The sequence below is a fragment of the Bombus vancouverensis genome, chromosome 16 (genome assembly GCF_051014615.1).
Source record: "Bombus vancouverensis nearcticus chromosome 16, iyBomVanc1_principal, whole genome shotgun sequence".
Taxonomy (NCBI): Eukaryota; Metazoa; Arthropoda; class Insecta; order Hymenoptera; family Apidae; genus Bombus; species Bombus vancouverensis.
In genome coordinates this window covers 8,015,900-8,033,550 of record NC_134926.1, presented here as the reverse complement: position 1 = coordinate 8,033,550, position 17,651 = coordinate 8,015,900, and the positions used below count along the sequence as shown (strand labels likewise).

Sequence of the window (17,651 nt, the reverse complement as noted above, 5' to 3'; positions counted from 1 at the left end):
CAAAATTGTCAGGTTCTAGAAGTTTCTGTTCCAGAAACAAGATTTGCGAGTCAATCGAGAGTAGACAGCCGAGACTGGGAAATGTTAGTACAACAAAGTGTTACAATGGTTCTATTTCTTCTAGTCTTGATGAAGATATATTTGAAGGTTCAGTGATTGATAATCGTAGATCCAATCTTTCACCACCTCCATTGAGTAATCTGCAGATATTTGCAATTTCTACTAAACCATTGGATATTCCAGTGACAACCATAGATTCTGTGCCTAGTGATGTCGATAAGTTACCTTCTTTGCCTATTATTCAACACAGTGAATGTAGATTGGAGTCTGAGAAAAAATTGAGTATCTTGGAACCACCTCCTCCAGGTTTGGTCAGTCGAGAGGAGTCGACAGAAAACTGGAATAGGTTCTTGATTCAATTGAATTCGATATTGGAGACCAGGGCTGGAGAATTCGTTTAGATTTTACAGAAATATGTTCCATCCTTTACGACTCTATGTTATTATTAGACTACGGATTTTTATGTATTTAAGTTTGCGTATTTTTATGTATTTAAGTTTGCGTATTTTTATGTATTTAAGTTTGCGTATTTTTATGCATTTAATTTTGCGTAAATTTTCGCAATCTAGTTATTATTAGTCTCCCGAAGTGCCCGAATTAATATTATTTGAAGTAGACTTTGCAAAAGACTGGTGACTATGTTATTATCATTCCAAAATTTGTACTTATCTCATTTTATTTTCGTTATCATAAGATGTAGTAGTTAAGAGATCCATCTTCTGTAAATATACAATACTGTCCAAAGAGAAAACTATCTCTTAAATAAGATTAGAAATTTCGTTTTGCATGTTTGTACAGAATTGCATCCTTATATTTTCTACTCTCTCTTAAAGGTGACCATATTTACCTGCTTGCTAACTAGATATGTTGGTGATGGCCTATTCTTTTTCTTTCCCTCTGAGTACAGTTGGAGAACCTGTTCCACTTCCCAAGCCTAGAAAAGCCGCCACAATACGGCCCGAGGTGCCAAAACGCAAACTAAAACCGCCCTCCCCATTGAGTAGAACCCTCAGTTCAGACTCCAGCTATGTAGACTCCTTGTCCAACGCTCCTGCGCACTCCAGTACTGGGAGTTTTATAACTGACTCAAGTTCCAATTGTGGAAGCTCCATCAAAGGTGAAGAGAAACTGGACGTCTGTTCCAACTATTCTACCAGTGAGGATGAGGTGTTCATGACGCCAGGGCACCTGAGTGAAGCAAGCTTTGATTACAGTTCAATAGACTTGGAGGAAAAGAACCAAACTAACTCCACAGATACAGCTTTAAATAACGATATTGATGATGGAGCTAATGGTGAAAGAAAATTAAGTATAAATGAGGATAAAGTAAATGAAGCTTCTTTAAACCAGGATTCTACAATGGTAAGAAGTGAACTAAGTACAGTATCATCAAAGAATTCTAGCCAAGAGAAGAAACTCTGTGCTGTAATATCTACTATGCCAAAGTGTGACCACTTGAGTTCACTGAGCATCAAGGATACAGTTAGTCAAAGTAAAGAGTGGGAGGGTCTGAAAGAACCAAAGAAAGCCAGGATTCCTCGAACAGCGTCAAAGTCCAATGATTTTGAGATTAATGCGTTAGAGAAGCAGAAGAGGCATTTAACTTCTCATGCAGAGGATATCACATTTGCCTTAAATTTGAATGTGAATCCTAGCCTGCTGTCTGACAGAGATCTTATACAGCAATCGAGGGAGGAGCAGGATACTGAGTCTCAGGATGTGGGTGGAGAAAAGTCCCCTGTTGCAGTGGTTTCATCAGGTGCATGTTGCATATCATTAATGTGTGTGAGAACTTCGTTCCAGTAACGCAGCTTTCAAATAATTCTCTTTGCTCAAATCACTTTAAATGTAAATGACATGTTAAAGATTTTAGACAACATTAGAAGTGATTTAAATCATCATCAGCTCATCTTCACTAATGTAGTTTCTTATATACTAATATCTAGATTGTGGATCTTTATGCATTTATGTCAAATTTGAAGACACAAAAATTCTTAATTAGATTCATAAAAATATAAAATTGTATAAACATCAAAAATATATTATTGTTTCGAAGTTTTTATGGTTAAGGAATTGTTTGATGTCTTGTAAATGGTGGTGGAACATAAAAAAGGAATAGTAGTCTCACTTTCATGAGGTTTCTGGTTTACTTGCATATTTTTAACTACTCCATGGAAAGATAAATCCTTTGAATTATTTTGTATCATCGAATAATTCTCTGATCTTTTAAAATATTCTATTACAGATACAAATCTCTCAGAGACTGACGTACTGCTTCAGAAAGTATCTGACACTTTGACCAACTCTCTACCTGTAGCATCATTCGATGAAGTACCAGTGTCTCCAACAATAACTAAATTAGAGCCAACAAACATTTCCAAAGAAACAGACCAGAAAAACAAAAAGATCTCTGAGTATCCCAATGGTTTTGATGTGAACATCAGCTCGACAAATTTGACTGTAAACTCTCAGCAGGACACGTCAGACTATGTATCAGCAGTCGATGAAGATTTATCCGTCACCGACTGGGAATATCAACTGCCAGCTCCGCCAAGTGCCTTCAGAGACTCTGCTTCTCCTGTCTTCGATAACTTCGAAGTAATCACTCCTTCGCCTGAATCATTCAGAGACACAGAAATCACTGAATTAACCTCAACTTCAGACCAGAAAGATGGAAGGAATATTATAGAAAAGGTAGAAAGGCAAGAAATTGAAGTTAGGAAAGAGACTCCACTTGCGAAGTCCTTCATACAACAAAAGCCAGAGTCTAGCATGAAGAAGGAGGTGATTTATGAGCTCGAGAATAAAATAAGTACTTTGCCTCAGAATAATATGTCTCAGAAGGATGTGGATTCCAGGAGGTTATTGAACCCCTCAACTCCCAAAATTTCCCCTGTAGATAACACATTGTCAAATTTTACCATCACAACATACAGCAAGCAAAAGAACCTGAATATATTTGAAGAAGTAGAACAGTCTAGAAAGATAAATTCTGATGAGAGATTTATCAGATCCTTTGCGACTCTGACAAGGAACAAGGGCAATCTTGATGAGAGTGAAGATAAGAATCTGAAGGAATTCAGTGTTGGAACATTGCAAGGGAAGAGAAAGGTAACCATGGGAGAAGATAAGTCGAGTGAGACGAAGCTGGAACCAAAGATACAAACAGAATCCCTGCAGAGGTGGCAGTCTGGTAATGAAAAGAGCAATATTCAGAGATCCAAGAGCTACATATCCATGTGTGACAAATCTAACCTCCAAGGAAATATATGTGAGATTGAGAGTATCAAGAATGAAAAAAATCTGGAGATGGACAATAGTGGAATGAAAAAAGCAACGAGCATTAGTAACCTGAGCGTAACTGCGACTAAAAACGACGAGAAATCCTCGCAGTGGCGGGATAATATTCTGAAGCGGCCTACCAAAGAAAAGCAACTGCAGTCTGTACAGGTAAATTACCTTCCAATTTGAGATTTTTTATACAATCTTTATTAAAGTTTCCCCAGTACATTTTTCTTTTTTGTAAAATATATACATTTTTTAAATTGTCCCTTCTTTGTATTCATAGTAAGTGATTTGTTCTTAGGTGCTAAAAAGCATTTTGCCGCAGTTGAAAAATGCTCAACAGGCGGAGGAAAATGTGCCCAAAGATTCGAGTGATATAGTATTATCTGAAAAAACGAGGTAAATTTAACATTTTTCCTACTTCGAAATTATTTTATACTTAAATAATAATTATTGACTAATGTATTCATTAGATCCGAGACTACCTCTAACGAACATTCGACCGAATCGAATGAAGTTTCGACTCGTGAACCTCAGACAGCACCAAGTAATAAGAAAGTAGAACCAGAATCAAAGAAACCAACGCCAGAAACTAATAAGAAACGATATACCTACTCAGGACCTCCTATGATCAATTTAGGCAGTTGGTCCGAACGACCGAGTATTAATGTCCAGATAAAGAAGGACATCGACTACAAATTTGGAGTCAAACAAACTAACAGCACTACCATCGTTAATATTAATAGCTCTAAAGATGAAGTAGACTCCAATAATGTTGATAGTTCTACCAAAATACAGAAGAGTAAATTTGAATTTTTGGATAAAAAGGAGCCCAATGAGTTAACCAAGAAATTAATTAGTCATACAACAGCTACAGGATTCAAAAAGCTAGTACTGAATAAAGTTAACAACTCAGAACCAAAAGTCACTAATGATAAACCAGTTGTAACAGGAGTTGAGCTGAAAAAGAGCTTCCTCGAAAACAAACAGGATGACAATGTGATAGACACTACTCCAGTAAATTTCAAAGAATTAACAAAAGCATTTGGTCAAGATGTTTGCCTGCGACCAAAACCAAAAAGGTCCAGTACAATTCAACGTTCAGATTCTCAGTTGGAAAACGATTCTAGTAGACAGAATGGACATAGACAAGATCAGTGTTTAATAAATGGCCACCAAAATATTAAACCTAAGAGGTACTCTTCGATAGTGGGTATCCAGAATGAAGGTAACCTGACATTTCGAAATGGCGTAAGCATTAAAGGGCACCAGCCAATGCCTGTTGTTAAAGGGTTTAAGATGTCAAGTACAAAGATTGGTGCAAGTCAAAGTTATGAGAACCAAACTAAAGAAGGCTTCAAGGAAGAAATGAAAGAAGATAATATTAAAGGATCATCCAAGGATTCAAATGGTACACCAAGGCCTCCTACTATGCCCGTGATAACGGGTGTGACTTTGAAAAGTGCCAGACCTAAGTCCATGCCCATTCAAATTGACCAGCGAGACGTTTTGCTGGAATCGATTAGAAACTTCGGTGGTCGCGAGAATTTAAAAAGCGTAAGCATTTATTAATCAGAAAATCCATTACGAAGTAATGGGAATTGAATAATAGAGAAATGCTCCCTGATAAGAAAATTATGATTCATAAAGTGTGGTAATAGTAAAGAAGAATTTTTCCTAGAAATGGGAGACGTTGAATGTTGAGAACAATTTTCATAAGAAGAATTTTGAGTTAAATATTTTATTAGAGGGCACGGAACTTAACGTTAAAATTGCCTAACATGAAAATTTATGGTTACAGGCTATGGAAAGATGTTAGCTGCCTTTCAGAAAGTAGGAAACGTTCTTGACACGAGGATAAAATCGGAAAAATACTGGCGACCGAGGATATATTGTTCTCGAAGAGATATTCTGGTGCTTTAAGTCGTACAGCCTTAGTGATAATACAACGTTTGGCAATTATCGGCACAAAAGAAAGGGCAAGAAGAAACTATTTATGTATATTTTTTAATCACTATCGAAGGACCACTCACATCTGCCCCGTACTTTTGTCAGTTGTCAAACCTGACCTCTTCGAAATCATTCCATTGACGGTTTGCTGGCTAATAGTCTATAAAAAACAGCCACGTTAGTCGTCCACGTGTAAATACCGTGTGTAAAAAGATCGAGACAACCAGGAAAAAGAGTTGTCAATAAAAAAGAAATCTGTCAATGATGTACATATCGTTTAGCTGTTTAAAGCGATAAGAGAAATATTTTATTTTCGTGTCCAAATAGTCAACGGGCCGAGTTAGGTCCGTTTTCGAAACATTGTTGCTCATTATATGATGCAGTCCACGCAATTCTTGTTAAGTTTTCTTTTTTTTTTTCTTTTATTAGTTCAATCAGCCATTCGGTCCTAACCTGACCTAAAATGAGAAAAGAGGGAATTGAAGATAGGTTAGATCTGAACGGTTGAGTCAATGTTGACTAACATTTCCTATTCTTTACGATTAACATTAAGTTTCTATCACTGGGACCAAAGGTGACATCATTTATTTTACATATTGTACAACGAATTTAGATGCAACTAGGGTGTGTGTATAATTATGAAAGATAATCTTTTCTTTTCGTTTTTTGAGAGAGAAGGAGAGAGAGAAGCAATCTGGTCAGTCGCATAGGTTGAAAATCATAATAATGAGATATATTCATTAATTAGTATGCATTAACAGAGTTCAAAGTAAGTTTTAATATGTGTTAGTAGAAAACAACGAAGGATTGAAATACAATCGATTTCCGTTTTTTCCTTTTTTGCGTTTACATTTACTGTTAATTAAAAAGAAAAGAAAATAAAAATTTGTTTTTGATTATTAACAAGGTTTCGATAATCATTCGGAAAAAGTATATTGTATTTGTTAATATGATATTGTCGATATTATTCTAAAAGGATTAATTAGACTATTGTGTTTAAATAACAAATTTCAGTATGTATTTGTTTTATAGATTATGATCATTCTGGAGAAATATTTTTATGGCAGGTGGCAATCACCATGGAAAGGTGTATTGTATACTGTAAATATCATATAATATGTTAATACTGTATTTAATATTATTTTTCCTTGCGTAAAAATATATTACGGCGACACTTCTATTTATGTATGTTGTTATTTATAGTTCCATTAAAAATGAAAAAAAATTATTGATTTTTATTCAGCGAATTGCTTCAGAGGCAACTCTGAATGAATAGAAACTGTAAAAATAATTATTTACACAAAACACTTTATTTGTTGAAAAAATACAACAGTACATATAATTAAAATTAATTGGTCCACTTTCGTTCAACAATTTTTATAACTGCACTTTATATAAAAATAGCACCTATCATGTTTTACAACACGTATCTGGCAACTCATATAAAATCAATTTCAAAAAATAATTTGCATCTTATTTTCAACGTTTAAGCCTTATAATATTTAAAATATTTAATGTACAAAACATCAGTACCTAAAAAAGAAAATACTTTTTATGCAACTTATCGACTAATATTATTTTTCTCTTAAATATTGTTACTGTGATGGAAGATATGTATTGCCACTGAAGAATCACAGATTCTAAGATTAATAACATGTTCAAATAACAACAGGTACTGCTTTTAAACTTTTGCAAACAATAGTTATAGCTTGTGCTCTTAGATATTGCGGATATGATTAATCGTTAGGTATGGGGGCATTGCAATTTCCATGCCATAATTTTGTTTCTGAATCACACTTTGAATATTCTCCAAATATATCTGCATATCCACGGTCCCTCCACCATGTACACAGCTGCCTATTCCATCCACAATCAATGGTGTGAATTAATTCAGGTTTTTCCATTCCTAAGATGGTATAAAAATCCTGATCTCCTAAGTGACCCTAAGAAAACATGGAAAATGTAACAACTTTGCAATGATAGTGTTAATCATTATTATTATCACTTAAATGACTTTCAACTTGACTTTATGGATAAATTATTGTTATATCCTTTACCTTAAAATGATATTTCTTTGTCATTGCATCAACACTTTCTCTTTTCACAATTGCATCATAAACAGAAGAATTCCTTAATTTGTCAAGGTTAAAGAGTACCACTCCACTGTTATATCCACGATAACCACCTGAACTCGCAGGTTCTCCAAATAATGTGTTAGGATGTTTGCTACGATACAAATACAAAACGTGTCTGTAAACTGGAGTGAGCTCTGGAGCCAGACCAAATAGTGCTTGACTTCCAAAAGAGTTGAATTCTTCAAAAAGCTCCTTGATGTCTTTGCGGAATTTGGTGTCAACATCAAACATTGCTGCAACACTTTGTTCAGCTGGAGCTATTCGATGTAAACCTAGGGATAGGAAAAATAATGCATCTGAATAGTAGGTTCCTGGTTTGCTGCTGAAGTATGGAGACATGACAGACACAATGTCTTCCAATTGCAATGCTAGTTTATGTACATCATAATATTGCACCTGAAACAAAGGAATAAACATATTGTAAAATCTTGTAAGAAATATAATTTGAGAAGATCAAAATTCTAAACAAAATTCTTCTGCTTCACCTTCATAAATTTGCCTGTGGATGAGAGAATATTTGCCAAAACTTTCTCTGTAACATTTTTGCTATCGTCATCAGTTATAACGTGGAATGCAATGTTAACAGAGGATAGTTTGATTAAAGACTCTGCAAAGATCTCAAATTTTCGTCGCATTGGAGAGTTACTATCTACTTTGGTGAATATACACCAGACATTATAGTAATCTTTCTTATCTGGAAAGAACACTGTCGTCGTAATGGTATCTTCATGAATATTTGTCGACTCGGTGGTCGAAGCATTTTCTTGGACTCTGTGCAGTATCCAGCGTGTACCATTTGACGTCTGATAGCAGTAAAACAGAACAAGAATCACAACTAGGAGCGTCAAATTGATGAGCACCTTGCGTAACAGGAGCATTTAATTACTCGATCATGTTCAAGTTCCCTTCGTACACTCCAAATGGCTACAGCTCAATATTAGAAAAAATTTATTAAAACTGCAGATGATGTATTTATACTTCACTAGGTTATGTTATTGAAGTTTGATAAAATGTTAGGTTATGTTATTGAAGTCTATCAAAATCATTTAATGGTGGTCATACTATAGAACACATAAGTAAACAAAAAACATACGTTCAATATTTATTAAATTATGAATGGGTAATTAATGTGCAAGAAAGAGGTCACAAGTTATTTGGAGAAAATAAATACTGAATGTAATATTGCAATCAAAACAATACACTTACTGATACGGTTGTTTTATTATCTGCATCAAAAACATTGAGCGCTTTCTTCTTTGTATTGCATAGTTCATGATACGTTATCCCAAATCTTTGAAAGCCAAAAATAAGTATGTATTACACAATTATAGATCCGGTTATTTAATATTGTAAATATATCTGGGAAATAAAATTTTTGCAATATGTTTGTTAGAGTAAAAGAAATGAATTCAAAGTTCAAATTTTCCCGCTCTTCCAAGGTTGTGGACATAACAGTTCCTGCAGTGATAGCTAGGTGGCGCTGAGAATACGTTATGACGCTACATAAATTAACGCTTAATTTCAACACACTAATATTCAAAATGCTCTATTGAAAGCAACAATTTCGAAATAGTATCAATTTTACTGCAAAAGCTTATCAAAGTATGAATTAGGGTGTAGTAGCTTCTTCCTTGAAATACAATTTTTAAAGATATGTGTTACCAGATATTACAAAGGTATTGTAAACGATTAAAATATATGTATACAATACAAAATGAAAAAAATTCAACCAATCTTTTACCTTAACCACAATGATTAATAATCTTCTTTACCCCGCTCATAATACAAAAACGTTTAATTCTAGAATTATGTTTGTTTTTAGAAAATGTTATTGGAACAAAAAAAAGATAGACTAGAAGAAATTGATAAAAGATTTATTCTTGAAAGAATTGATTGACAATGAAAGATAAATAGAGATTGGAAAATTTTCAAGGACACCAGTCTGACGAACTTGCGTTGACGAACCTGCGCCTTTTTATACGTATTATCTCCCATGCTGAAATGTGGACCAGCAGCCTACCTGTCCTGTGCAGAAGACCTCTCGCAGTATTGATCACTGCGGGAGGGAAAGGCACGTTGGGGGATAGTCGATGAACACGTGGCAGCAGTCGAACTTTTAAGTGAGGATTTTCACTCCTCACACACGCAAATAGGATCAGAAAAAGTAAATAAAATAATGTTTATATATATATACATATACGTACTGATATTAAAATGAACAAGATTGTTAAAATGAATGAATTGTTAAATTAATGAATATCTGCAAATATTGAGTTTATAATGAATAGCTGCAGTATTGATCCAGCTTGGTTCAAATACAGATTTTGTTATTGAGCAGGTTTTGCATGATCTTGAATTTGTATTGACCTCTGAAATTAAAACTACATGATGTTCCTAATTAAATAAAAGCTAAGTTTAATTTTGTCAAGAGTAGTACATAATTAATTTTTAGTATCATTTATTTTCTTTACCCAAATATTGTTAGTATCATTAATTTTCTGTACTTGTATTTATCAAACTGTTGGTAATCCTAAATTTAAGTTCTATTTCCAAAAAGAAAGATATCAAAGAAGTTATGAACTAGTTAACCAGTTAACAAACGCTACCTCTCCAGATATCCTCCATTCCGTATCCTTTAAATCCAAAGCATATTTTGTACCCAGAGTTGGTTGATCGTGGTAGCAATGGGAAGACGTTATCGAAGGAGGCGGTCGAAGAGGGTGAGCTATGAAGGAGCGGTACAGAAGGGAGAGACGAGGAGAATGCAATCAGAGGGGTTGATAATACGAGCAAACCGATAGGAACCGACCCAAGAGCAGCGTAATGGTGTTGGTATATAAGGCACGAGCAGCGAACGTCTGCTCCTGACAGCCCATTACCACTGTACAAACGCTAGCACAGAGCTTTGGGAGGATGGCGAAGCTTCTCCTCCCTCCCAACGTCCCGTCCCTTTCTGCGTCTGTTTCCCTCCTCCAGCTTCCCGTCGCTCTTCCTCCGCTTATACGACTTGCTCGTCCTGGGGGAAGATGCTGGAAACTGCCGAAGAACCAGCGGAACTTCCGCTATGATTTCGTCGAACACGAAAACTGCTGTCTCTAGTATGAGAATAGGATGTTGTTTGGAGGTTCTGAAATGTTTAAGAAGTTTTGGGTAGTAAATGATAGTTTATATTGAATTTGAGGTTGAAGTTGACTTTTGAAAGCTTTAAGTTTGGTATTTTGAACCTTAAAGGAATAGAAGGTTAATTTTAATAAAATTCGTTGAGGGGTTAAGGGAACAGAGTTAATATTAATAATATTTTGGGAAGTTAAGGGAATAGAGAGTTAATTTTTTGGAGTAGTAATAATCTAGTAATTTGTAATCTTTTTATTTTAAAAATTGTCATAAAGAAAGGATTCTCTTTATTTAGCATTAACCTTACCAGGCCTTTTGTTCGTTTAATTTATGTAAATTCTTATATTAACAAAAATTGTGGAATTAATTAATCAGATAATATAAGAATTTACATAAAGTTAAATAAACTTGTAAGAAATAACAATGAATGTACAATTTTAAATTAAATTTTGAAACCGGGCTAATTTGACCAGGCTAGGAAGGTTAGTGTTAATTAATACGTACTTGTTAAATATAAGGTTTGTTGTTTTATGACGACCATTCATCGTTTTATACAAGTTTTAGACATCATAGTGAAGTATAGGTCTAATTCTTGAAGAAAGTTATCAATTTCTTCCCCTAAAAGTAATTATATCTAAAAGATCCTTTAAATTCAATATTTGCTACTTCTTAATCTTATTACGTTTTCACCACAAACGTTCAAAAGCTTCAATCTCCAACTTTCCCTGCTGATTTACTCTAATTTGCCATTCTCAAATACTAGAAAACAATCAATTAAACCAAATATTCCGCTTCTTTGCTAGTCTAACTTTTATCTTTTTGCAGGAACCAGAAAGAGGTTATGTCACGCGAAGCGACGTGTAATCCGACGAAAGGCAGGCAGATCTTCGTCTAGAAAGAAAGCAGAACGTGTAAGAAAGGGAAAATCCGTGCGGAATCAATTCGCCCCGTGTATCCCGATGCAGGGAGGGTGACTGGTGGTTTTTCAAGGGTGGCGTTCGGGCCACGCCTGCCGGCTAAGCCACGCCCGTTCACGAACCTATCCCCGGAGGCTGTGTCGAGGACCGAAGGGCTAATAATTCACGTCACGAGCACACCCCACCATAAAGAGTCAGCCACAGCCGTGGCGCGTCGTATATTCGGTATTAGCGTGCCGTATGAACGTTATCCAGCTCCAGTTACTGTTAATTACCGATCATCTTCCGTAATTAATTGCCTCCTCGATCGATGGAATCTCTTGGCTGTCGACACTGTTGGTTGCTGGATATCGATCCCGCGTCCCCAGTCTGTGCAAATCATTTTCACTAGGTTAGGTTATGGAGTACTCCTGGGAGGTTATAGAATATTGCCGCAGAGCACTATTGATATTGCAATAGAGGTATTTTTTCATATAGTTTGGTGTATTGTGAAAGATTTATAGTTGAAGATGTTGAAATTGAGAAGAATAGTGAGAGGATATTGAGTTTTGTCATTTTTGAGGGTTACGTTTATAATCATCTAGGTTGAAGGCCAACACCAATATAAATTTTAGCTCTTAATTAGAATTTTGGAATGTTAAGATAGTATATATTGAGACAGTGGGATGTTCTGCTTAGCTTAATGGATTTTGATGGTAAAACAGAACATTGATAAGGACATATTAAGTTGTGCAGATTCTTAGGAAAGATGGGTATGCATGTTCAGATTGAAGAAATTCAAGAATATAAATAATATTAAAAAATTGGAAGATCATGTAATATGGTTTATACAATAAGAATATTTTAATATTGTAAAAGAATATTTTAACTTAATATTACCAGAGACGTTATGAAAAATGATTCAAGCAAAAGTAAGTAATAAATGAAAAGTATGGATAGAATTATTTGCACAATGAAATAAAAATACCACGATAGAAATAAATTGGTAAAATATAGAAATTGCTGAATTAAATACTCGTTTCCATTGTGCGTGAATGTGTTCTGGTCCAGCGGCGGTGTTTTAATTCTGAAAATCGATATCATCTTTTGTCATTTATTATCTCGCCAGGGAACAAGATCGCAACGATACAGGCTGGAGTGAGGTAATTAACTGGTCTGACAATTATGTAACATATTGACTCGTTTACATCCGGACGTATTTCATCGTTATTTGATAATCCATCGTCATCATGAAGATGATTGTTTTTGATGTGATTGCGAGTCGAACCTTCAAGCATAATTCAGGCTTTTGTAATTTTGCAATTTTCATTTTTTAGTGACAAAATTTCACATCGTGTTATGAAAAACAATTTTAAAGGAAGTTTATAGGAAATTATTTGAACAGTTAAAATTTCAAGTATATATTACTTTACATTAACATTTCATATAGAAAATAACACACGAAATCGTAAATTAATTTTGTTTATTATATATTCAATTAAGTTTGTATGTTAAAAATTTAATTAGTTTATTGATATAGAATATTATCTACGATAATATTAAAATACTGTTACAAACATTATTACAATATTATTATTTTTTAATTTCATCGTCATTTTCATTAAATCAGTTTCAAATCAATGAAACTGCACAATGATAATAGAACTCACTATAATACTGTAACTACGAACAAGAACGTGCAATCTATATTAGTACAATATCCAAATAAGTTCTCCTAACAACCAAACACATCAATCTCCAAATCTCGAATTTCATCGCTCCAAGAAATACATCAAATTTGGTGTTCAATCAAAATGAAGGTAAAATTCTCAAGAGTTTCAATGAAGCAAACAAATCGGTTGAAAATCGGTTACAGGACGTAAATTCACTGAAAGGAATCGACTTTGTCGCCGGTGCGGTCGACGGTGTGCCCCTAAAATTAGCCACAGTGACATATTGAAGAGTGCACCGAAGCGGGCGGGTCACAGTGCCCCATGAGCCGCTTCCCCCGTCTGCTATTAAGCACAAAAGCGGTGCCCTGGGAAAATCAACTGACGCGTAACTAAACGGTGTATCATTAATTCCGACGTGTATGTTTATATCGACAGCGTTAAGCAGTATTTGCACGGCCAATTTTCCATGACGATCATAGTACCACTACAATCTTCTGTTTTTTTATACATCACCTTTACTTTCTTCGTCACAAAAAGTTCTTTAAAATGGTCGAAAAATTTTCAATAAAGACGTATCAAAGAATCGTCTCACAAAAGTAGCAAAAAATTAATAAAGCAATCGATAACAACCAGAAACGTTAATATTCTCTTCGTACCTTTTACGTTTCCTGTCTCATACCTATTCAACACTCATAGAATGAAATTCATGTCACTCGTTTCCTCTTTTTTACCTACACGCACTCTAGTTAAATTGAATCGAACTAACTCTGTCTCTATTCCCTGTATTCGTTTCGTCTTGACGCCGTCTTTCACATTCTGTCTTCACTGACACCGAAACCGGAGCTCTTCCTTTTTCCGCAACACTCTGTCGCGACGAACGGATACCTTTCGTGCCAATCAAAGGCCCTCCATCGCCGAAGGTGAACGCCGATAACCGGTGCTGAGAAATCGACGTTTCCGCTCGACAGCTTCAACGCGTGCGAACCATCGCACGGATTGGTGAATTTCCAGAGGTGAAAAAGCAACGACAGAGCTTCAATACTGTGGAGTCATAGTCAATTCCTCGTGTTTCTGTTTCAAGCACGTTTTAATATACGCCTCGATGATGGTTTCATGCGCAGAACTGAAGGAATTGTTTGTTAAGATTGATTTGACAATGAGTGGGGAAATGTAGATGAGAATTCTGATTATAAGTGTTAGAGAAATTCAGGTGAAAAGTAGTCTGGTAATATTTCAGTCACAGATAGGATAAATTTGGGAAATAGGAATTGTTCGAAATTTAAGGTTAAGGGATTTAAATAAGATTAGAAATTGAATCATATTTAATTGGAAGTTAGGTTAAATTAGGTTAGATTAAGTTACTAATCTTTAGCAAAATTGTGTCTTAATAAGAATTTAACGTTGTATAACAGGATTTATTATTAAGTCAGAAATCTTAGCTTGAAACTAATGTAGGTTATGGAAAGTAGAATTTAATGGAAATTTAAAGTTAACAAAAATTCAGGAAAGCTTTAAGCTTAAAAATTCTTGAGAGTACTTAATTGTAGATAATAGAAATTGTAGATAATAGAAAAGTTATAAAGAAATTCGACGAAGTCTAAGATTAAAAGCTTTTTTCTTACCTGGGTTAGAAACTTATTGCAGATTATGGAAGGTAAAACTTATTGGAATTGAATATTCAAGCGTAAAAGAAACAAAATTGAGTCTGACCTACATCAGAAAAATTGATGCCTATCAAAACTCTAGTTTATAATATTAAATAAATTAAAAATACCTAAGATTGAGATCAAAATAACAAAAAAAAGAGGTCCAAATTATTACAGATTAGTTCCAAAACACACATTTCTTATCAAAATCTAAATAACAAGACGAAAAGATGAAAGATAAAGCGGAGTCGAAACGCGTTAACCATTTAATTTTCCTGGTGCCTTTGATCCTTCCAATGAAGGGCAGCTCAAGAACCACACGCTTCATTGTGCCCTAGACCGTCACTACGGTGGTCCTTGGTCGAAGCAAACAGGCTTTGGGCCACCAAGCCTATTTGGTACACGTGTCCTAGCACGTTGAATCTCGGCGATCCTCCCCCTTGTTGGGTCGAAGAAGAGACCGAGCTCGTGACAAAAGGTCGACACGCTTCGGCACGTGGCTGTCAGTGGGACAACTTCAGGGCACCAGTAAGTGCCAACGAGTAGAGGGGTCGCGAAGCTCCTCTCATTGGATCCTCTGTTCCCTCCATTTTTTCTTCTTCCTCTATTACCTTTTCGCTAGGCTAACTTAAATGACTGAGTGGCTAAGGTAAGAACAGGTTCTCTTTAGATCAGGTACTGTTGGTGATGTAAAGATAGGTATGAAAGAGTTCGGGCTAGGTTTGTTGAACGTTAAGTAGTATATGGAAATGTTATTGTAAGGTTAAATGCAAACTTGGTATTCTTAGTGTTCAGGTTATAATTAGATTACAGCCATACTAGACTCTAGATTATAAGTAAGTTGTAGCTGATGTTGTAGTCATTTTATAGTTGGGATAGATTTGAGTCAACCAGCTAAATCAGAAATAATTACAAGGTAATTTTGTAACCATTCATATAACAATTAAGTTTTAATCACAGTACAGTGGGTTTTCGGTTATAAATAAGTTGTGGATAGTTAGTTCTTGTATATAACCAATACATAGTGATTTTCAAATTATAAATAACTATTTCCTAATTTATATTTAAGAATCATAATTTATATGTAAGCGATGATTTAAAAAAAGTTATAATTAACCTATAAATTAACCTATAATGTGAATTCTTCTTGAGCAGATCTCTTAAAACAATTTTTCTTTTTTATTTCTTTTTTCCATATTTTCAACGTCCCTCTTTTTATCTTTCCTGGTAATTTTTCTTCTTTCTCCTGGCAATTGTCTCTGATATACCCCTGTGCTCTCTCCCTCTATCTCTCTGTCTGTCTCTCTCCCTTTCTCTCTCTCTCTCTCTCTCTCTCTCTCTCTCTCTGTGGCTCTTTCTCCCTCTCCATTCTGGTCTCTTTTTAACGTCAGACCGTCGATTGGCCGCAATTCAGTGTCGCGTCGTTGCACACAGTTTGGTGGCGGTGAATGTCAATTGCATTGCTCCGCATATTTCATTTCAGGCTGCTCCACGATCTATCACTGTTTTCAAGGGATCCTAATGATAATCTTGAGAGGAAGAAAAGACAACCAAGTGCCAGAAGTCTGTAGATTGGTTACATTATGGAAACTACTGATGTTAATTTGTTTTTATAGGAACTAAACTAAAAAATAAGATATTCTAATTATTTTATAAATATTCTTTTAATTGTGTTTATAGTAGTCTTCAGATCAATTATATCATGGAGATTAGCGATAGTGTCTTTTTATAACAGTCAAGAATAAATATAAATTCCTAATTGTTTTGTTATTTCTTTATAATCAAGTATGGTATGCTTAATGTATATTGATATTTTTGAAAAATATATTTAAGAATGTTCAAGTTTATGTTTAAGAATGTTTTATTCTTAATTATTGAAGGTTTTTAGTTTGGACGCAAAAAATTAGAATAAATAATTATTAAAATAAAAAAGTAGTATATTATAGAACTGCAATATATATATGTATATATATTCTTCTCTTCATTTTGTATTACAACAAAATAATAAAAATTCATGTTAATATGGAAGAGTAATGTTATTATTATATAAATCTAACTTCATTCCCAGAATAACTGAAGTTGAGACAGCATCCGTCGGATCCGCAAGATTCCTCCATCAAATAATTTCTCCCAATTCTGAACAGGTTTTCCTATCAAAGAGGGGTTGGAACTTTTCAAAAAAAGTTTCCAGACAAGATGCCTCAAACCCTCTAGATATACTCTCGTTTTAAGTAACTTATAGAATTAGAAAATATTTCTGGGAGATTCATAATTGCTTTCTGAATTTCAAATTCCTAATTTTAAAAAGCTTATACCTAAATGCTTAATCACAGGCACATTAACCAATAATTGAACATAAACATTTCATTTTTAAGCTATTATATATAATGATCTGTCTAAAGTCTCTATACTGTTCTAGCTATATCCTCAATTATAATAAATACATCAACCAACAGTTAAACATAAAAATTTCATGTTTAAATCTTATGTAGCCAAAAACCTAATTCACTGCAAGTATCCATATCATTCCAATTGCATCCATAATTTCAATCGTATCTATAAAAGGATCAAATTAAACAAAGACTTTGGGATAACAGCAAGAACCAGGAAAAATCTCAAGTTTACCTTTCCCAAACCGCAGTTTAAACAGATTGGTGGCTCAGATGGCGTCACTTTCACCGGGAGCCTTGTCGGCATATTTAACCAATAAATAATTTAGCAAACAAATTGATCCCCAGAGACTATAAACAGATACTTAGAGGCACGCGTTTCACTCTGCATCTCCGTCGGGGTATGAATTGACCATATTTTCTGCGAGGTTAAAGCGTACGATGATTGGACAATAAATATTCGATAGAGTACGAGGCCCCTACTGTGAGAACCGAAGTGGGG

At 34.7% G+C, this 17,651-nt stretch overlaps 2 protein-coding genes and 1 long non-coding RNA gene across 11 annotated transcripts in view; 1 reads left to right on the top strand and 2 right to left on the bottom strand.

Annotated features, from left to right (window-relative positions):
* Positions 1-6,475, top strand: part of LOC117161224 (uncharacterized) — a 96,285-nt gene extending 89,810 nt beyond the window's left edge. For 8 of the 9 annotated variants that reach the window (XM_033342596.2, XM_033342595.2, XM_076625767.1 and 5 more), the window contains 5 exons: positions 968-1,819; positions 2,306-3,510; positions 3,647-3,744; positions 3,819-4,902; positions 5,147-6,475. In XM_033342596.2, coding sequence (XP_033198487.2) covers positions 968-1,819; positions 2,306-3,510; positions 3,647-3,744; positions 3,819-4,902; positions 5,147-5,164 — 3,257 coding nt within the window. In that variant the 3' untranslated portion in view covers positions 5,165-6,475. The remainder of the gene's footprint in view (positions 1-967; positions 1,820-2,305; positions 3,511-3,646; positions 3,745-3,818; positions 4,903-5,146) is intronic. The other variant, XM_033342600.2, reaches the window with a different exon arrangement.
* A 111-nt stretch (positions 6,476-6,586) lies between these two features.
* On the bottom strand, positions 6,587-8,629 carry Xxylt (Xyloside xylosyltransferase). The gene is made up of 3 exons (XM_033342612.2): positions 7,916-8,629; positions 7,353-7,826; positions 6,587-7,238 (listed from the first exon to the last, which is right to left on the bottom strand). Exons 1-3 carry the CDS (start codon positions 8,306-8,308, stop codon positions 7,032-7,034), a joined length of 1,074 nt encoding a protein of 357 aa, XP_033198503.1. The 5' UTR covers positions 8,309-8,629; the 3' UTR covers positions 6,587-7,031.
* A 1,329-nt stretch (positions 8,630-9,958) lies between these two features.
* Positions 9,959-11,615, bottom strand: LOC143303801 (uncharacterized). Its single transcript, XR_013060463.1, has 3 exons — positions 11,227-11,615; positions 11,049-11,162; positions 9,959-10,557 (listed from the first exon to the last, which is right to left on the bottom strand). It is a non-coding gene; the product is annotated as an uncharacterized LOC143303801 (long non-coding RNA).
* Positions 11,616-17,651: the final 6,036 nt, after the last annotated feature.